The following is a 21856-nucleotide window of genomic DNA, read 5'->3' on the forward strand; positions in this document are numbered from 1 at the left end:
CAAAAGCGTTTGTAAATTCAATCGCAATGACGACGACAGCTACGCAACCAAATGATGAGAGGACACATTTTCTCAACAAATTCATTGATTAAACACTAATAAAAACGGCGAACTAAATTATTGTATATAGCACAACAGTTTGAAATTAATTAAACAAATTGCCATTATTCAAGTGATAAGAGAGAGAGCGCCAAAAATCAAATGTCGAAACCACAAGCGAAAGCGACACAGCTAAGAAACGTGAGCGTGTATAAAAATTAATTTTGCGACATTTTGTAGCCGTACGATAAGAAAACCAGTTTGTGTATTATTTTGGCACCACGGCATTGATTTTGTTTATAAACTTATGCCTTTACCTGATTTCTTAAAAAAAGTAAATTTCACTTGCACAGCACCGTTTTTTCTACCATTTCATTTGCGATATTCAGTTCACAAAGTTATGTATGCATATCAACTGCGTTACAATTACACACATACATATGTACATATTCACATAAGTATGTATATGAATTTCGATGAACAATACCATACACCAACACTTTATTGACACTCTAATTGTTAAGCTTTTAATTAAAACAATGAAAATCGCAAATTTGCACAGAAACTTATCTAGTACTGTGCACATCTGTTTCACTTTCAATATTTATATACATATGTATGTATGTGTGTGCGCATATTTTCTTTATTCACCTACCTTGCTGGTTTGTTTTGAATTTTGACACTGCGATTTTAGGTCAATGGCTTCCGTAAACTGTGTTCTTTGTTTTCTTATACGTGTGTGTAATGTAAATATTCATACATTCACAATATTATCAATTCCCAATTCGCAATCCAACATGCAGACGCCGACAACTGAACAACTGTATCCATCAGATACGCACTTATATCTGAGCAATGCAGACGTTTGCTTCATTTTCTCTTTTCTCGATCATAAAATGGATCTCTCCAACAGCTGCGCTCTCTTTTGATAAGATACGCTACGGTGAAATGGTGCGATCTTGTTTGTTAAGCACATTGTACAAGAACTGACAATTGCATGTGTGTAGATCCGTCCGAGTATTTCATTCAGTAAATATTTTCTAGGTATACTTATATGTACATATGCATGTACATTTAATTTTTTAAATATAAATACAAAGGATAGCTATTGTACATTTGTAAATTATACGAGTATAGGGTAATTTATACAGTTTTTTAATCTGTTTCTTCAATCAAATGGCATTTTGACAATGACAGCTGATTTTCACTTATGTCTTGCTAACACGTTACCACCTTAACACCACGGAACGTAGCGTATAGCTTAACACTTAACTCAAAATTATTGAAAATTATTTTAAATTTGCTATTAAGATCTCAGAAAATAATAATTTTATGCGGATTTCGGACTGAGCAACTTTTCTTTGAAAATATTGCTGTATCGGTGAATGGTGAACACAAAACTAGGGGTTTTTTGAGCAAATTTTAAAAAGTTGAACTGAGAAAATTTCGTTTCAGCCTTGACAAAACGCTCATTGCTCAACATTTGCCTGGAAGTCGAATTATTAGCCATCTTGAATCCATCGAAACTATGATTCATCAGTTTTAATAAACTTTTATATGAAAACCTCTGGAAGGACAACACATTGAGATCAAAGAGTATAAGATTGGCATCGTCTTCCAAATAACCCTATCGTGTTGCTAAATAGCAATGGAATTCGCTGTCAAGGATGTTCCGACGACATTGTTATCATAGCCAGAGGAAAATTTGAGGACACTCTCTGCGATATCGTACAAAGGGGGCTATGCCTGGCCAAGGTCTCTGCCTGGCCTCAAGAACCTAACACTCGGGGGCAGAGAGATAGAGAGAACTAATACAGTCAAATACCTTGGTCTCATACTTGATTCCTCGTTGCAGTGGAAGCAGCATGTTGACCTGGCTCAAAGCCACGAAGGCAGTGAGCGACCAATTATCACTTATGGAACGGTGGCTTGGGCTCCGAAAGCATCGCAGACGTCGGTAGAACTTCAACTATCAAAGCTGCAAGGACTCGCCTGCGTCTGCATGTCGGGTGCCATGCGCAAATGTCCGACGGCGGCACTTGAAGTCTTGCTGGAACTCACCCCGCTACACCTAGTAATCGGTAAAGTCGCCAAACACACTCTGCTCCAAATGACAGCAGAAGGGTTTGGCAAAGATAAGGTAATCTGTTCCCAACGTATGAAAGCGTTAAGTGACGTCATACCATTGGCTCTTCTCCCTATGGATAGCATTACCAAAAAGGTGAACTTCGCTAGAAAGTTAAAGATTATCCTCAACAGTAAGGCCGAATGGAGCGACTCCGCTCTCGAGTTACTGCTGAGGGACAGTACAATCGTACCACTTGCTCGAAAACCGACGACTCGAAAACTTTAGAGGGAATTGGCGCAGGGGTCGCAGGACCACGCACTAGCTTCTTCTGCCAATTGGCGGTTCTACGACTTAGAGTCTGAAACACCAGAACACCTGCTAATGGACTGCAGCACAGATTAAGGTCCTTAGATCCAGGTTTCCAAATAGGGATCACATCGCCTCAAAATCACCTAGCAGTATATTGGAACTTATCAATTTGCTGGGGCTAGTTGAGACGTTGTGAGTTAAGAGAGGGCGCAATAAACCCTAGGTCGCGGTGCAATCCTCACTTACTTGCCTAATCTATCTAAACCTATCGAAAAATTTACGAATTTCGGAAACTGCTTAAAATTCATTATCTTGTTATTTGCTTAACACCAACATTTATACCTAAGTGCATTCCTTAAAAATCAGATATACATACTGCCCCGAAGCTACTGTATTTAACCATTTTTTTTTTTTTGATAATTCGCACCTCTTAATTCACTTCTCCTTTAATTTTTTTAGAGAAAAAATAGTACATTTTAAGTGCTTTTCTGTTATAATTTGTAGGGTGCTAAGTCGACGACAAGCACGACAGCAAGAGCAAAACCGACCACAAGTAATCCCGCAAAAACCGTAAGTGGAGTTGCGAAAGTAAACACGCAACTTAAAAAGACAACGAGCTCTACAACAACTGCCATTAAGCGTGCAGACGAGGAAAAGCTGAAACTTAAAAGCACCACACAAACCCGGCGAACAGAGCCTACTACTCTCAGTTACAACCGAACACCGCGCGACATTGTGAAACCAACACAAAACTCCGTTATAAAGAAAACCACACCCACCAACCGTGTAGCCAGTACACCCAAAGCACCGAATCAAAATATAAAACCCACGGTGCAGAGAAATGTAGCAGCAACAATAAGGAAGGCTGGCGTTAGTGAACTGCCTATGCGCGCTAAACAAAATCGCGATATCGCAGATGCCGTTAAGAAGAAACCTTCAACCGCAATCAAGCCAAATGCCGTTCTAGATACGTATCACAGCGTCACAGTTGCCTCCCCGCCGCCCCGACGTAGAGAAATTACAACAGAACGCAGCGACGATAACATTATACCCACCAGAGCTATTAAAGACAAAGTTGTGGAACCGGCTGATCTAGACACGGCCGCGATCAAGGTGGATGCTGATGAACCACCAAAGCGTGTGCGCACACATTCCTTGAAAGAGGAAGATATCATTGTATTACGTAGCGAATCGGCGAAACGCAGAAGTGAACAACAGATACTAGCAGATGTGACAACAGCCAGCCAACATGAAACGGACTACTTAAAATTGGAGACAGATGAAGTGTTCGACCATAAGCTGGTTGTCAAAGAACCTGTAGCATTTGAAGTGGCCTTCGATGAACCATTAAGCAGTAAAGCCAAATCTAAATCTCGAGAACCATCAGTAACGCGAAACAAAGCAGAACACCCACATAAAGCAAAACCCAGTGATTCTAAAGTGGAGCCGGAAACGGATAATTACTCCGACGACTTTGAAACGTATGAATCGGACTTTGAGACTGGCTCGTCGACGCAAAATGGTTCGTCGGGGGAAACTGAAAGCGATTCATCACCACACAGCGTTTGCAGTGAAGATGAAGATAATAGCAAAAGCAGCGTTTCTTCAACTACGCAAGAGGAAACAAGTAAAAACAGTGATGAAGTGCCGGTTAATGATACCGATTGCGAGGAAGAAACTGAATTAACACAATATCCGATAACAGTGATTCAACGCGATAAGGAACTTGAACGAAAACTCGACTCTGGAAATTATGAAATGAATTCGCGAAGGTATCCAAAGCTTTCTGAGCTAGCGACACAAATTAATGAGAGGCATTTCGACAGCATGGACACCACCTACAGTGTCGCTTCAACGGATCAGCTTGATTCGGGCATCAGCAGTTACGCCAACACGAATAACACACAAGCTGAGGTTGACAAATTCGGCGGAATTGTATGCACCTACGGCGGTTATGCCGATTTTAACACGCGTCCCATACTACGCAAGCGCGGCATGGAGCTAATGAACAAAATTCAATTTGACACTTTAACATTTTCGCTGTTCGAACTCAAGCCCATCAGCTATGAGGTTTACATGCAAACTTATGGTACGCTAAATACTACACAGTGCTCGACACAGACCAACGAGAACCGCATGTCGAGCGAGAGCCAAACAGACAGCTATGACGTGCGTACAATGTGGACACAGCATCCACCACAATATGATCTGCAGACGGTGCAGAAATTCGCCACCGGTATGCATGGCCTGATGGCAATACAAAACTGTTGCGGGGAATCGCCGTTGGACGAAGCATACACGTTACATAGCTCAAGCGCTGACGAATACGACGTTAGTTTACAAAAGTTAGCGGTATTGCGACAAAATAACCATAAGGATGTGGTTAGCGCACAACTAAGCAGTCTGCATAAACCGTTAGATTTTGAAAAATTAAACGCGTTTCTGCTACGCTCATCATTACTCATCTCAAAGGTGCTGTGCGCAACGCACGACAACACAACGGAGGATCGTCTAAAGAAAGTCGCGCCGAACCATAAGAGTTTTCAAGAAATTAGCGCGGGTTATGTGCAACTCGAAACGAATTTTTTGAATGCTTTACGCGTAGTACATGTATTTGCAAGTGCCCGGCATGATCTCATCATAACGGTGCATGCGAGTCCGCCCGATGCCGATGTCTATCGCTGTGATTTTTCGCAACTGCTAATGGTCTGGTCCACCAGCGATTGCACAAATCCGTTTCGCTTGCTCTCCACATGGAGTGAGGTTTGTCGCGTCGAGATCTGTTACGATAACACGGATATTGTAGTGTGTGGCCTGCATGATGGCAGCATTGCTATGTGGGATCTGCGTGAAACATACTCCTTCTGCTCGAAATTAGATGGATATCTCACACACTTTGCCGCAACACAATCGGTAGTACCCAATTGGACAGCGAGTACGGAACAGTCTCATAGACTCGCCGATCTTGGCGCTGTTGTGGATGTGCGTAGTTTTCGAACGCCACAGCGAGTAATGGCGCTGGGCAGTTACAGATCAATACAGGTAAGCAAAGCATACATGAAACGCCTATATATTTCTTATTGTTCCGTTAATTTCTTTTAAGTTCGCGGCACTGAATGACACCGGCCTCTTATCGGTTTGGACGCTGGTGGAAACGAGTGTCAAGCATTACGACTTTTCCACGTCGAAAGCAGCCGATACATACCGTAGTCGTAAGCGAGGCTCAGCAGCCTTGTTAAACTCCCGTTATGAGTATAGTTCACCGTGGGCTCGTGTGAAATTAATGCAGAATGCAATTTGCGATTTGCGAGACTACCTAGAACGTGGTCTACACCGCACCCAAACACAGTTCGAAATGACCAAGCAACTGTTCCAAAAGGAAATATACAGCGACGAGATCTTGCGCGAGCTGCACGGCACAAAATCAGCACAGCAACAGCGGCAACAACTGCAGGGTTTGCGCTTCACCAGCATCGACACCGGCTGTGAGCGCATCTACGTTTGTACAAATCGCAATTTCGTGCTGAGCTGTTCAAAGAGTCTAAAGTCGGAACGTTTCCGTAAAATAAACATAAGCGAAAGCGGACTGCTCTTCGCAACCGCTTTACAAGTGTTGACAAACGAAAACTTTCTGGCCGTTGGTCTCTCAAATGGTTCAGTGATGATTGTCAATTGCCATCAGCAGAAACTGACAACGCAACGCGATAGTGAGACGAAACGTTTAAATACTGCGAGTTCATATGCCGATAATCGTCTAAAAGATGTCTGCACACCTCAAATGCCTGATATCGATCCGATCACTGGTAAATCATGCGCCATACAAAATATAATACTCAATGAAAGACGTCTGCTGGGTAAGGCTGATAGCGCATACGAAACGACATACGAAACGCGTCCATCTACAGCCGCCTACATAGCGTTAATAAGCAATCAGAAACGTCCGTTTGAGCTGCGTGTCTACGATCAGCAAATAATATTGAGCGGTTCGGCGCTGCGTAAGGATTTGGTGCAGTCGCTGCAATTGTCCAGCGATGGCTGGCGACTTTTTGCGCTGACAAATGGTCATGTGCGTACATATGACTTTTACTTGGATCGCGAGTTGGGAGCTCTAACACTGGATGGAAGCGATTCCGAACAACGTGTTATGGAAATAGCGGTGGCCAAAAGTTCACAAAATGCAAATAATCTGATTGTGTTGGATGAAGAGAATTACGTAGAAGTGCACTTATTAAAGCATTAGGCAATAAATAGTACATGTAAATGAATCAAACAAGTTTTAGAAAGTCGTTAAAAGCTTTAGTTTTTCTGTTTATATGCTTATAGGAGGTTTTGTAGCAATAAATTTGTAGAACAATGAAGATTTTTTGCAAACCCGAACCGATTTAATAGCGTCAGTTTGCAAATGCGGCAGTACCGAATGCAGAGAGGCTGATTTAACTTGTCTTACAGTTAGTTTAAGAAGTCATACCCATAGTGAATGCCCCGGTCCTCCAACAGTCGGGTATACATAAACGGAATACAAAGACGTGATTATTGTCGTGTGAGGACTCATTGCATTCGGAACATAAGTTGGGTATGTCAGGATCTATTCTCAATAAGATAGAATTTAATCTGCTACAATAAGCAGAACGAAGATACTCAAGGGTCACTCTTGTTTCATGCGGCAACTCGTGCTCTCGCAGCACAGATTGATGTTTTTTGGACTCCAAGTACGCCGTTCACTAGAAGGAAGTCAATGAAGTCACAGCCTCACAGTGAATTACTTGCCAGTCGTGTCCAAAAATTGGTCGGAATATTGTCTGTATGTCGTCGACGTGTTGGAGGAATGTTGTTCTGATGTTCCTAGGAAGCTGTTCCTCTTCATGCAAGCGACGGTGTCTGCAAAAATATCCAAGCAGGAATTTCTTTGAGAGGAGTTCAATGTGAGACAAGGTTTGTATCTTTTTCATCTTCTCCAGGGGCGATGTAATTGATAACCGGCCTCTCTCCGGTCTCTTTGTCTTTACCCTGACTGCTACCGGCTAGCGAATTGATGTTCTTATTGGGGGTCTGTACTTTTGTGACAATTCAGGTTATGTTAGACCCTACGAGCTTTCGAGAGAAAGATTCTGCGGAAGATGTATGGTCCTTTTCGCATCGGTAACGACGCATACCGCAGTCGATGGAACGATGAGCGGTACGAGATATACGACGACATTGACACAGTTCAGCGCATTAAGAGACAGCGACTACGCTGGCTAGGTCATGTCCTCCGAACAAATGAAAACTCTCCAGCTCTGAGAGTATTCGACGCAGTACCCACCAGGGGAAGACCTCCACTCCGTTGGAGAGATCTGGTGAAAAAGGACCAGGCTACACTTTGAATCTCGTATTGGCGCCAAACACTGTAAAGGAAGAATGACTGACGAGCTGTTGTAAACTCGGCTATTACTCCGTAGACTGTGTCTGCCAATAAAGATGAAAAATAAGGAGTACAGACTGTCGAACGTAACCCCTTAAATTTTAGGGTGATTTACCGTCGGAATTCTGGCTCCATTGACGTAAATTTTGAGATCCAGTCTGTAGTATTTCGCCTAGTTTGTGAATAAGGTGGTCGGCGTGAGTTTTAGGTTCCTAACAGTAAAAAAGCGAGAAAGTTCTCAGAGTTAGGCGTTCAGTTGTGGGCTAGTGACTAAGGTAATGGTGTAATCTCCTAATAAATTGTGCAAATCGGACTACTATCGGGCTGCCATATAAACTGATCAAACCAAATCAAATTCTTAAAGGAATCTTTTGTATCGTGGACTCGAAATCTGTTATTTTTTAGTGACAAATACCAAGTCTCACATAATATTTGTGACTCTTATATAAGAAATTAGTTAGTTCAGTTGTCTTGCCTTTGTAATCAGCTCTTTTTAAAATACCTTTAAATATCTTGAACCAAAGTTTAGTTTTCAGTGAAAATTTCGAAATCTAATAATCTCATATAATTTAGAACCACCTTAATGCACGCAAATTTGTTTTGAAATTCATCATCGCAATTGAATAAAAGCATAAAAAACTTTTCCAAATACTTGTTGAAGTTCTCCAACAACAAATTATTTTACTGATTACAGAGCAAACCCTCTTCTGAAGATGCTAACTCATTTAAAAAGTGCTAGAGAAGCGAGTTTGAAGATAACGAATAAATGAAAAAATAATAATCAAAAGTTGCCAGCAACGATTAGTAGGTAGGCGGGTTCCTTCATAGACCTTTAAGTGAGACTAGCGATTCTACTGCATCTTAAATTTCTGCATTAATTTGTGCTACTCAAGTTAACCTCACTTTGAACCCACTCCTCATTAAATTGCAAGCATATCTCATTAATATTTTAATCTTTAAATTTTTTTATATAAACCAAGTCAGAATGTTTTCGCACCGATTTTCTTGCATCATACCTTCGACGCGATTAATGAAAAAAATGTATGATAAGACATTGATAATGGACAGGCAAGGTGAAATTTGCGACTACGATCAGCCTCGAGCTCAAATCGCGTTGCCGCGTTGCCGCGTTTGCGTAATTGTGGTTGTTAATTTCATTCATAAATAAAAATTTCGCTTTTTGGCGATTGCGTGTAGATGTCTAATAAAGTTATAGTACTCATATATTATATTGATGGCGACTTTTATGAAAATTGCTCAAAATTATTATAAAAGTAATTTGGAGAACGCGTAATTCATGACTTAGCAACTTGTGTAGACATTTAGGAATCGACAGAGCATATTCTCATGTATGTATATTTTCATGTGTTAGGGTGATCCCAAAGCATTTTTCAAACCGAAATTTGTTCGTAAAGGTATGCCAACTTGTCCTGGAGAAAAAATATCCCACCAAAGTTTTTTGAAGAGGTACCTTTTTCGAACGGAGTGGAGCAATGAAGCTAATTTCTATTTGAAAATTCCAGAAAAAGCACTTTTTGGGATGGTCTTCAGCTCCTTCAGCGAATTTTGTTTTATCTCCTCGATCGACTGAAAACGGGTTTCACGGAGCGGTAATTTCAGTTTGGGGAACAAAAAAATTCGGTCACGATCATGACTCGATGTGAAAAAAAATTAGCTTTATCGGGACGAGTTGAGCAAGGACGCGTTTCATTCCCAAAATCATTCGATCGCACTCGCGTGAGATGTCGGGCTCTCTTGCCATCTTTCCAGTACTTGCCTGACGATTTTCAAGTACTGTGTCCTTTACTCTTTTAAAATTTTCATCACTTGAAGCGGTTGAAGGTCGCCATCACGAGGCATGTCTTCAACAATCTCTCGACCACCTTTGAAGGCTTTGTACCACTCGTAGGTCAGTGTTTTTGATTAAATCGAATTAATTTCCGGGTGCCTTTTTGTCACATAGTATATCCACCAATCCATGACACTAGAACTTAAAACACATAAAATTATTTCCATAGACATATTATAGACAACCCTAATATTTTTCATATATAGCCATATTTCAGACACTCGTCCGTCTATGTGGGTACGCTAATATGCCTTGGTGCTAATAGATTATTCTGCAGTGATTACAAAAGCAATAAATTACACCTGGGAAAAATCTCATGCGTGTTGTTGTGGCTGCAAACTCAAAACATCTATATACTCTTCCCCCGTCGATCCGTCGATCCATCGCGCATATCCACCCACTACATATGGTAGTTAAGCAAGCAACTCAACTTGTCACCGACATTTACTATTCTGCGGTGGCAAAGGTGTTATACAGGGTGAAATTGTGTCTATTAACACGCCCATCAGCCAAACAGGACCGAAACGGCATGTGTAAAATGCAGTATAAAAGGGGTTGCATGTTGACAATTAAGTCGTGTAACCTCGCTTGGCATACATAAAAACAGGTAATATACCATAATATGAGTAATAAATTATAGGTTCTGCGGCATAGGGTGAACGTTTAAATGATGCGGCAGAACGATGGAACGAGTATACATATGAGCATATGAAACAGGTGACATGGCAGGCGAACTTTGCATTTTTTGTTTAAGTTTTGGAATCTAGAAGGTGACCAGTGCAATTATTGTGCGACTACCGAGCAATTGAACTCTTGAACTCGTGTGGTCGCATGGTCGGTGGGGAGAACAAGTTTGAGAGAGTGAGATTATAGAAACGTACTTCAGGCTTGATTTCCAAACAGAACTCTACAAAATCAAAAGGTCCTTTTTAATTAAATTCGTCATTGCATTTCCACTGTAAAGGTTATCTTCGAACCGGATTTTGTATACATATGTATTTACGGAAGATATATGCACAAGCTTTTGCAATGGCTCAAGGTGCTGAAGTGCATGAAATAATGATGCGTAAGGTTATCATTTCGATTGATAGCGTTGATGTCGCCATATTTTGATAATTAAATATTTTATTCAGTATTACATTGAAGTTGCAATAAGATCCCGCTTAAATGAAGTGATTATAAATTTTCACATTTTTTTACATTAGCAGTTCGGCACGTAAAACTGTAGACGTTATGAAGTAATATAAAATTCGGTATAATAATAGTTATTTTTTCTCAACGTTAGGTGGCGCTGTAGTCAAGTTGAAATATTTTGAAGCTGAGCTTCTTCCTAAAAATTATACTGAATGATTTTACAAAGACAACTTTAATATTTTTGACAACAAAATTATCAATTTCGTAATTTCTAGGAACGATTTTTAGTTTACAGATCAGTTTTCATGCGCATTTAGAATTAGAAAACCTTTATACTTATTGAGGAGTTTTGTAAAATTCGATGAAGTTGCAGAAATAAATCAAGAAAATTAATTACCGATTTCTCCGATTCAAATTATGAATTTTTAACATGTACCCTTATGTATTATATACGCTATAGAGGTACAAACTGAGCAGTATAACTAGATACTTGGCAGCTGCCAGTCTCGCGACTCGATACGATGTTAGTCACAAGGTGACATCACTGTAAGCCGGCTGCCTGCTGGCTCTATAAAAGAAAGGCAGGCACTGTGCCTGGCCAGTGCTTAGGTGACACTCGCGCTGCGATGTGTCGTGATGTGAAAGTCGCAAGGTAACATCACTGTAAGCTGGATGTAAGCCCGCCGCCTGCTGGCTCTATAAAAGAAAGGCGGGCACCGTGCCTGGCCAGTGTTTAGGTGACACTCGCGCTGCGATGTGTCGTGATGCGAAAGTCGCAAGGTGACATCACTGTAAGCTGGTTGCCTGCTGGCTCTATAAAAGAAGGCGGGCACCGTGCCTGGCCAGTGCTTAGATGACATTCGCGCCGGGATGTGGAGTGATGTGAAAGTAGCACCAAGTTTATAAGCTTCGATCTCAGAATGATTTTTTTTTTTTGCATCGATGATGGCTTTCCAAGGGATTTTTTATGAAATTTTAAGTTTTCATACACGCATAAGCCCTTAAACCTATTCAGCGGCTTTAAGCGTTTAAGGACATTAATGCATAATATATGTATATATAAGTATGAGTACAAAAAGATAATTGCTGAGAAACAGCTCACCTGTCGATTTAGCTGCTATTTACATGAATGCATAGTAATTACCCAAAAATAATTATTTGTATCGTTAACAGGGTTAAGTGTCAAAAGGATGGGCCAAAAACGACACTGGCCAGCTATTAAATATACTTACCAGTGCAATTGTTGTAATAAATCGTCAACCAGCAAATATTGTCAAATGTTAGCTTTCCAAATGTAAGTCAGCCATTGACAATGATGCGAGCCATAGATAATGGGTTTCGGAGTGTCGCCTCAAGTACAAACCCCTTACATTAGACTGCAGACAAAAACAGCGTCACATGTCCACCCACAACTACATATAGACAGACATATAAACAAATATACACATGGATATTACGGAACACCTTAGAAGGGTATCATCACCGTTATACAAACATATACATATATGTATGCATAGCTGAAATACGCACATTAAGAAATCTGAAAGGGTCGGAACGGTGCATAAAGCCAAAAGCAAACAATTTAAGTAACGATGAAAGCAATTATTTGTTATTGCATTAGCGACAATTACCGAATGTTATTAGTTCACAAAAAGAAACCCTCTATTAAATATTTGAGTGCGGTGCAGATATCGGTGAATATATGGTGAGACATATGTATGCATTACCTTCAATAACTGGTTATACTGCTAAATAAAGAACATAAGAAGTAGCTGTCATCCTCCTTTCTTCTAGTTGCTTAGAGCCTTAATTTACTCAACGTCTTCGGTTAGACCCATTATAGCTCTATGCAGTAGACTCCGAAGCGCTATTGCCTTTTCTGAAAGAGTATTGAAGAATGCTGATATACACAGAAGAGTTCGTTCCAATTTCGTAAAGCCGTAGGACACAGCCTCGCCCACAAAACGGAAACCTATAATTTTCATAAAAGTAAACGCATTAAGTTAACATGATCAGCTTGAACGAACGCTATATACTAAAATAACCCGATAACATAAAATGTGAACAAGTATCATTGACGCTAAATGTAAACAGAAGTTGTGGACTTGGCTAAATGTAAACAAAGGTTGTTGTCTTGGCTAAATGTAAACAAAAAGGTCAATGATCTCAACAAAATGTAAAGAATAGAGTTATGCTACACTTGAAAGTATTTCCTTTGCTTTTATCCTTTCAAGTTACAATGATATAAAATGTGCGGGTTTTCACGAACTTAGCCCTTCCTTAGTTGTTTAATTTGTTTATTAAAAATCCAAAACTTAATGAATTCGGTCACAATAGAAGCTTCTAAATATAATCTGGGAAAACCCATGCCAGCAGATACTTGTAGCCAATGCTGATTGCTAGTGATAATAGAAGTATGTGCAACTACTTAAGCCATCTCTAAGCAGTCCACCTAGCGAGCCCCTGTTTCCGGCTATCCTGGTACACCTGGTGACCCTAAGCAAGTGAATAAGTTGAGTCTAAAATGCGTCTTTTATTCTTATAAATATTTTTTATTTCCAGATAACCGACTTTTTTTTATAGTAGGGGAAGCACAGAGAGCTGGAGTGCGGAACTTTAGTCCGCTAAACCTAACCTACTCCCAACTCAAGACTTATGGGTACTCGTAAGTTAGCTGTTGTCAAGAAGGCTAGAGGTCTAACCAATTATCTTTAATCTTTAACCATAAATTATGTCATTCTGAAGTTCACACATTAAAGTTAAAACAAAATATCTATACATATTGTTAGGAAACCTTTGGTTTTTATTTATTTATTGCAAAATTATTATTTAATGCAAAATTTTATGATTTTCTTTCTAAAGTGGTACTCTCTTAAACACACACTCTCCCTCACTCTCTCTCTCTCTTTCTTTCGTATTATATTTATCTAAATCTTTTACATTGTAGACGGAATGCGTGAGCTACACGATGAACTCAAGCTCGTGGTGCTGATTTTCTGCAACTCACAAAGCCGATCCCATGCGATATTGAACTGCCGTGGTGTACGCGCCAGTGCCAGACGTGCAAATGGTCCCAATGTTCTATATCCATTGTTTATGCAACGTACGAATCCGCTGGAGGAAAGCTCTTTTAGCGCCATTTTCACTTGTGCCTCGACATCACCACAAGCATAACCCCTGAAGGCAATAAAATCATGGGTTATTTGAACTATAGCTAATTTTTTTCGAGGCTTATGATAGTAGGAACTTACTCCTTCTTAAGCATGTCAATAATGTGATACTCGTTTAGGCCGCGCAGAAATTTCGGATGATCCTGAAATAGTCGTATAGTGTCGATGACGAACAGCGGCACGTGCAGATGATAAATATTACGACGCAGACATGATGTTGTTGGTTCACAATCGCGAATGTTGCCACGCATTTTCGTACTCTATTTGAATTGCACACTTTTTCGCAAAATATAATGGTAAATTTGGAAAAAATATATATGTTTGTGTATGTATAATTATATTAATTGCTATAGGTTTAAAAAATATATTGTAATTATGTGTAATTATTGCTGTTCGAGCTAATAAATTTTAGTGTTTTGTATGACAAATTTGAACAAAAAATGTATTCAAAAATTGAAAACTAAAGCATTGAATTTTATGGAGAATACCCAAACGAGTACTTTAGAAGTTTTTAACTATTATTTTTGTACTCTCATAGTATATTGCCCAGAGATTTATATAAGTTAATAGCTACAATAACATGAAAATGAACGAGATAGATATAGTGTTCTAAAGGGCTTTTTATTAAGAAATACTTTATTCCTGTGAAAGTACATTCGATACCATTATGTATGGAACTTGATTTCTTTTGCATGGCTACCACAGGCGCGTTTGCAGAAGTACCGACGCTGAACCCAATTTTCGAAGGTTTTGAAGCACAAATCGGCCGGTACTGCTGAAATTTCACCGTCGATATTCGTACGAAGTTCATCAATCGTCGCTGATTTGTTGGCATAGACCATAGACTGGACGTAGCCCCACAGGAAATAGACTAACGGCGTCAAATCGCACGACCGAGGCGGCCAATTGACTTGGCCATTTTGTGAGAAAACACGGTCACCAAACTTGGTTTTCAATAAACGTTTGTAACATTCGCTGTGTGGCTTGCGGCGCCATCCTGTTGGAAACACATATTTTCCAAGTTCATATCATCGAAATCGGGCCAAAAATATTCGGTTAGCAATGAGCGGTAGCAATTCCCAGTCACAGTAACGTGGCGTTCTTGATCATCATTGAAGAAGTACGGCGTATTGACGGGGTCGGCTCATAAACCGCACCAAACAATAATTTTTTCGGGATGCAATGGTGACTCATGGAGTACGTGTGGATTACCACCTGACCAATAACGCATATTTTGATTATTGACGAATTCATTCAGCCAGAAATGAGGCTCATCGCTGAAGATGATTTTTCGATGAAAATCCGGATCATTTTCAAGTTGTTGCTCAGCCCAGTTTACGAACATACGATGATTCTGTTGGTCAAGCGGCTTCAGTCCTTGCATCAATTTGTTCTTATAAGGATGAAGGCCGAAATTTTTTCGCAGAATTCGCCACAACAACGTCACATAGATGTCCAATGCTTGAGTGTGACGTGTGAGAGACTGATTTGGGTTCTCCTCAATTAAAGGGCGCTTCTTTGTCTCACTGGCAGAGGAACATTTTGTGCTATGTATGCCTGTGGATTTAAATTTTTCCACTAGATGCTAAATTGTTTTTTCTGACAGGACAATTATGACGATCATAAATTGGACGCAGCGCTCTTAAAGTTAAGGCAACTAACTCCGAATTTCGGTAGTAAATTATAAAAATTTCGACTCGATGTTGGATCGTATATCTTTCCATGATGAAATGGCAACCCTTGCTAAAGAGAAATGTCAAAAGAGCGATTTACTTTTGTAGCTCCCTATTGAAAATATAAGGTCTAAAAAAAATCCATAATTTGCATTACATTGAAAGTTTTATTTAGCATAGTTAGATAGATCCAATTTAGTTCTAATATCGTTAGATTATTGTTGCCATTTTGAAGATAACTTCATACTGCCGCGCTTAAAGAAACTCTCGCCCTTATTGGCAAAAAAGTGGGACAGTCGATTTTCACAAACATCTGTTGAGGAAAACTCATCATAGAGATGGTAAACACTTTGTGTCATGTCCGGACTATAAGATACCTATAAGATCATCCCAAACAAGGTTGTTATTGGATATGGAATTCTTCAAACCTTCCGCCCTTGGATTCGGTACTAAAATTTTCGTAAATTGGTACTAAAATTTTCGTATCTCGATTTTTATGCACATTACAGGAATCTAATCCATTCGGCTGCACGCGAAATTATCTCTTCTTACTTCGGTTTTATTTTCTTGGTCTTGTACAGCCAATTTTACTCCTAATTACTTATGGAAAAATACGCGTTTTAGCAAACATCGGCCCCTTACCGATTTCCGAAAGCACATGTTACCAATTTATTTACGCGCTAATGTCATCTAATTAGAGGTGTCATTAACAACCTGCCAGCAAATTAACCCCGACAAGCCAATATCACATTACTCCACATTTTTTATGTTTACTTATACATATTTACGTATCCATAACATATTGGTTCACTTGTTTTACATTCAATAACAATTACATTCATTGGATTTATTACCTTCACATTTGTAATTGTTGGTTTGCTTTATTTCGGTATATCATATAATTGTCCTTATTCTTTGTTATTTGAAGGTACGGCCCATCACATTATCGTCTACTGTATTTTTTTCATATACTAATTATTATTTTGAAGCCAAAATAAAAATAATAAGGCTGACATACAAATGTAATTGTATAATGTGGTCTTATAGGTACTAGAGAATTCACTAAAGAAATAAAATTATCAAAATACAAACTCTACATATATGGACCACCGTGAATACTTTTCATACCATGAACATGGTCATAAGAGGACGCATGCTAACTTTTTTTTGGAACAAGTAGTAAGTAATAACATATTTTGAAATCACCGAAGGAAGGGGTTCTCAGAGAGTTCGTAAGCTCTAATCCTATAATATTATAATTTCAAATGCTTCGATTGTAATTTACAATATCTTACGGCATGGATAGAAACTACTTAAATCGCCATGAAAACCTCCTAATGCTTTCAATTGTCTCTAAAAGTCACTAGCGCAGCTGTATGGATTACTATGATAGCGGGAGATAACGGAATTTGTAGAAACACAATTTTCGAACAACAATTTGTGAAAAGCCTTATTTTCAAATTCGTTTCGCCCTAAAAAGCTAATCACAAAAATCTAAAAGCAACTTGGAACCAACAACAAAATAGTCGAAGCTACCTTTATATGAAAACAATCTGGGGGAATTTCGAGTTCACGACCCTGACAAAGTACATAAATAGCTATGAATAGTACATGTAGGTAGGCTTAATAGCTGAAAGTGTTTAAATATACAATTCTACATGGTTCTACGTCAAATTTTTTGATGTATAATCAAAGGGTCCTAACTTGTTGTCGGCATATATCAGGTATTTGTGAAAATCCCACGAGCTGGAATAACCAAAAGATTAAAGAAGCAAGTTTTTTAATCTAACACACACTCATGCAGAAAAAATAATTTTCTAAAAATGCAGTTTTCAATGTAATTTTTACACGTATTTGCGGTTACATCAAACTTCACATTCTTATCACTACTGAAAATAAATCTCGTGACCCTATAAGCACAACTTTCGCATTAAGGCATTTCGTAGAGTGATTTTCCGATAGACATATTTTTAAACAAGCTACGTAAATACACGTATTAACGCTGACGAAAAGGCGCGGATCATTTTAAATATATACATACGTATTTATATAAGAATGTGTCAAATCCTTCATGATCCATTAAAAAAAATTGTTTGTGAGTACATATTCATATTTAATGAAGAAAATGGTGATTTTTTCATTTTCGAAAGAATATATTGATGCCTTGTGTTTTTATAGTACTTTTTATATATTTATTGTTTATGTTTTGATAATCTTAGTTTAGAGCAATTGAAAATGGCAATTGGAATTTAAAAAAAAGAAAAAACAACCTTATTGAAAATAAGCAAAAAAATTAGCTTTGGCTGCACTGAAACTATAATACCCTATAGAGTGGTTCAGATGTATTTTATAATAAATATTAACATAAGATTATTATGCTGAAAATGTTCTACGGATCATTCTGAACAACTTCGCCTGGGTTCCTAAAAGAACAGGTGACTGAACACTCCGAAATCCTCACACGCTTTGACTTCATATCAGTTGGATTCGCCAAGCCGAACTCTGGTGGCTCCTTCTCTGCCCATATACCGGCGAGGGACACACAGATTGGGGGGAGGGGTCTAATATCAGAAGGTCTCTATCAACTCTAGCTTTAGACTTTCTGACTATTGCAGTATTTTCCAAGCCGACGTTGCAGCTATTAAGGTAGCAGTAAATTGACTGCTACGGAGCTCAGATGGCAGAGCGGCGATACTAGCCTTGAACTCATTTATAGTGTGTTCATGGTTGGCCGAGGAGTGTCTAACCACGCTATCAAGAGCATCGAGTGTCTTGGTGATAAGACTGGTATGGAAATTACACAGCTGATGAGCTAGCAAGAAAATACACCCTAGAACCGCTCTCGGTAGAATGGGAGCGGGTCGGCGCTCTCGTATTCCATTGTGTTCTACTACTATATAGCTGGGCTTCGTGGAAGATTGGCCAGCGCTGGGATACAAGCGCTGTCGTAAAAGCCGTTTGACCCAAGATCGATCGAGGAGATCTAGTGATTTCTTTGTCCTCAGCAAAGCTAGTCTCTCCCTAGTTGTGAGGCTTTTAACAGGCCGTTGTCCTATTGGGAATCCTACCAGGCGCCATCTGCAGATGCTGTATGAAGAAAATGAGGTGGAAACAACTCAACACTTCGTTTTTGACTATCCCGTGTTTGGAAGGCCAAGACTTAAAGCGCATTTGTTTACTATTTTCTCAAATCGTTTTATTTCAATATTATGTTTATAACAAATTTATTGATTAACTAATAATTTTAATATTTTTCGCAAATAAATAATTTTAATTCGTGCAATATACATATTTTATCATAAAAAGTATAACTCAATATTGCTCGGAATCATAATTTTTATTTCATAATTTAATTTTGCTTTTAAACATTACAATGATTAAAAATTAACATTTTATATTTTAATACATATTAATCTATTGTATTATAATCATCGTCATACATATACCAATCCACAATGGGTGTTTCAGTTTCCTCACTACTCTTCGATTCGTTCGATTCCGTTACAAAATTTACTCTTTCTTCACTACTCTTTGATTCGTTCGATACACCTATGGGTGTTTCAGTTTCCTCACTACTCTTCGATTCGTTCGATTCCGTTACAAAATTTCCTGTTTCTTCACTACTCTTTGATTCGTTCGATACACCTATGGGTGTTTCAGTTTCCTCACTACTCTTAGATTCATTCGAATCATTTAGTGGGGTTTCAGTTTCCTCACTGCTCTTCGATTCATTCGCATCAGTTGCATCACCAATTACTATAAACTTTTGATGTTCTGTACTACATTTATCAAGATTCTCTCTGAGAAGATCTAAATCATTACTGCTAGACTGAAAAGCCATCATAACACATAGAGTTTTTTGTTGCGTTTTCATTTGTTCATCAGTTGCCGTTGCATAGTTATATGTGTCGCCATTTTCCAATTGTTCAACTATTTCGCTTGATTCTAGAGAATTCATTGTTGTTGGCACAAATACAGCATCGTAATTATTATTGTCGGCCTCTTCACTGCTCTCTGTAGTTTCTTCGCTTACAGTATTTTCTTCGGAAGATTTTATTATATCGTCCAACTCATTATCAGAATATATATCTATGTATCGATTATTATTCTCTTCACTTCCTTTTTGAACATGCTCCTGACTTCCTTGAGAATTATATGTCTGTTCATCCAAACTACTGTAATCCGTTGGTGCTTCAGTTGTATGTAGTCTCCGATAATTAGCATTGAACCATGATTCAAAACTTTCTTCCGGTTTCTCTGTTTCGTTTTCCTGTTCGCTATTATCTGTATCTTCGTCGTATGTCGGCGTCTTTACAATCGGTCCGAAATGTAGACGCAGCCAACTATTAATATCTTCAATTTCCTCTGTGGCATCTCGTTCGGTCGAAAGTTCTGCACTGTCAACTTGTGCTTCGGTTACTTGCTCCTCCGAACTCATATTTTCGTTTGTATATGCTGTTGAGAAAAAGCTGGCATAATCATCCGAGCTCTCATCACTGCTACCTTGTATGCGCGCAGTTGAGGTTGACTCTTCATTGCCTTCGCTAATCACTTCGTTTTTGAATAGTGCCATGAAGTCTCTTAATAATGCTTCGAAGGCAGGATCCAGCTTCAAATTTATATTAACATTCATATCCTTTTGCTGATTCGCGTTTTGCATTAGCAAAGTGTCGAGTATATTCTTAATATTAGTGTTAACTTTATTCACCGAACTCTTTATCTCACTTGTATCTTCGGTAATTGAACGCAGCTTCTCTTGCAGCAAGCGCTCTGCTTCCATTAGATCACGTGAGTTCGTAGGGTTATTTCTGGCTGCTCCATAAGTAGCAGGCGCTACTGCTAAACTTTTGATAAGTGTTGAAAGTAGCTCCTCGCTTTCGTTGTTCGTTTGCTGTGGAGCCAATGGCCAGCGCGCGTACGATGGCCTAGGTGACCTTAGAAGACCACGATTGCGCCAAAAGCCGTTGTTGCCATATGAATTAGTGGCGTAGTTGTCCCGTGCTGTAAAAGGAGTAAAGTGTAAAATTAGTGAGAAACATATTTTAATGTGTTTGTGTGCATTAAGGGTTAGAGCAGTCTAGGTTTCTCAAAAGGATGATTTTTTAAAGCTTAACGTACACTTTATGACCCTAAAAATATTATTCATTTGTTAGAATATTGAAAAAATTAACTATGCCCAAACCGGTATAGTGTCCAATCTTCGGGTCAGTCACGAAAAACATTAAACGCTTTTAACTCGAAACTGCATTTTTTAGAACTTGGAGACTATTGCACGTATCCACTTGAAATTTTAACTGTGGTTTTACAATACTATTACCTAGGCGTCTTTTGCGTTATAATTTAATATTTTATATAACTGAATAGGGACATCATGATGACCTGAGTCGATATAGCCGTGTCCATTTGTATATGCGCGAAGTAGTTCTTCAGTTTTTGAGATATCGCTCAGGACTTTGCACATCATACCATTCTTCCCAAGAAGCTGCTCCTTTGTCGAATCCGTCGATATTGGATCAGTATAGACTATAGCAGCTTTGTGTGCAAAGTAAACGTTCAAAATTCGATTCACTTTTGCTTATTTTATTATCAAAGTGAGACCTTTTTGAGCTCTCTAAACTGATCTAACCCTTTAGCGCAAACGTACACCTACCTTTCTGCTCAATTTCCATTATCTTTTGAAAATCCAAATAGCTTGGCGGCGCCGCATAATCCTGCACACCACAGATACGTACCGTACGTATTGGCGTCACAGGATCGCCAGTCATTACGTTGTGATCTCTACATTTGAATCCTTCCAGACTCAGCGCACTACTTGTGGCCACACTTAATAATGCAATTAAGGCTATCTTCAATCCCATTGCGTCTTATTGCTTAGTGCGTCAATTAGCACAGTAATTTATTTATAAAATGTGTGTATTAATACGCGTCGTAGGCAAACAAAATTGATATTTGAGAACAAAAATTGCAACAATTTTAAGTTAGATACTTTCACGAGCAGTGATCGCAAGAGACTGTGTGCCAAGTAACTACGTCTGCCGGTTTCCTTAAGTCGAGCTCAAGTGATATGCGCCACTGATTCCAAGTTCAATCGTTGATAACACGCACATATACAAGCGCAGATTTGCATACTTACAGTAGTACACACAAACATACAAGCTTAAATTAAAAATTGTTTTATTTATTAAATTATTTGTTAATTTTTTCAACGAAAAT

At 38.9% G+C, this 21856-nt stretch overlaps 4 protein-coding genes across 4 annotated transcripts in view; 1 reads left to right on the plus strand and 3 right to left on the minus strand.

The window, feature by feature from the left end:
- The window catches only part of LOC120770186 (major facilitator superfamily domain-containing protein 6), a 30772-nt gene extending 29885 nt beyond the window's left edge, over nt 1–887 (minus strand). The window contains exon 1 of the mRNA XM_040097412.1: nt 695–887. The gene's annotated coding sequence lies outside the window, so the exon portion shown is untranslated. The remainder of the gene's footprint in view (nt 1–694) is intronic.
- LOC120770184 lies at nt 25–6774 on the plus strand. The gene is made up of 3 exons (XM_040097409.1): nt 25–240; nt 2921–5458; nt 5520–6774. The coding sequence occupies exons 1-3, from the start codon at nt 202–204 to the stop codon at nt 6654–6656; spliced, it is 3714 nt and encodes a 1237-aa protein (XP_039953343.1). The 5' UTR covers nt 25–201; the 3' UTR covers nt 6657–6774.
- A 6884-nt stretch (nt 6775–13658) lies between these two features.
- LOC120772941 lies at nt 13659–14383 on the minus strand. Its single transcript, XM_040101843.1, has 2 exons — nt 14052–14383; nt 13659–13977 (listed from the first exon to the last, which is right to left on the minus strand). The coding sequence occupies exons 1-2, from the start codon at nt 14219–14221 to the stop codon at nt 13737–13739; spliced, it is 411 nt and encodes a 136-aa protein (XP_039957777.1). The 5' UTR covers nt 14222–14383; the 3' UTR covers nt 13659–13736.
- Nucleotides 14384–18935: 4552 nt separating this feature from the next.
- On the minus strand, nt 18936–21664 carry LOC120771439 (nestin-like). The gene is made up of 2 exons (XM_040099443.1): nt 21294–21664; nt 18936–20644 (listed from the first exon to the last, which is right to left on the minus strand). Exons 1-2 carry the CDS (start codon nt 21499–21501, stop codon nt 19053–19055), a joined length of 1800 nt encoding a protein of 599 aa, XP_039955377.1. The 5' UTR covers nt 21502–21664; the 3' UTR covers nt 18936–19052.
- Nucleotides 21665–21856: the final 192 nt, after the last annotated feature.

Source organism: Bactrocera tryoni, chromosome 3, assembly GCF_016617805.1.
Source record: "Bactrocera tryoni isolate S06 chromosome 3, CSIRO_BtryS06_freeze2, whole genome shotgun sequence".
NCBI lineage: Eukaryota > Metazoa > Arthropoda > Insecta > Diptera > Tephritidae > Bactrocera > Bactrocera tryoni.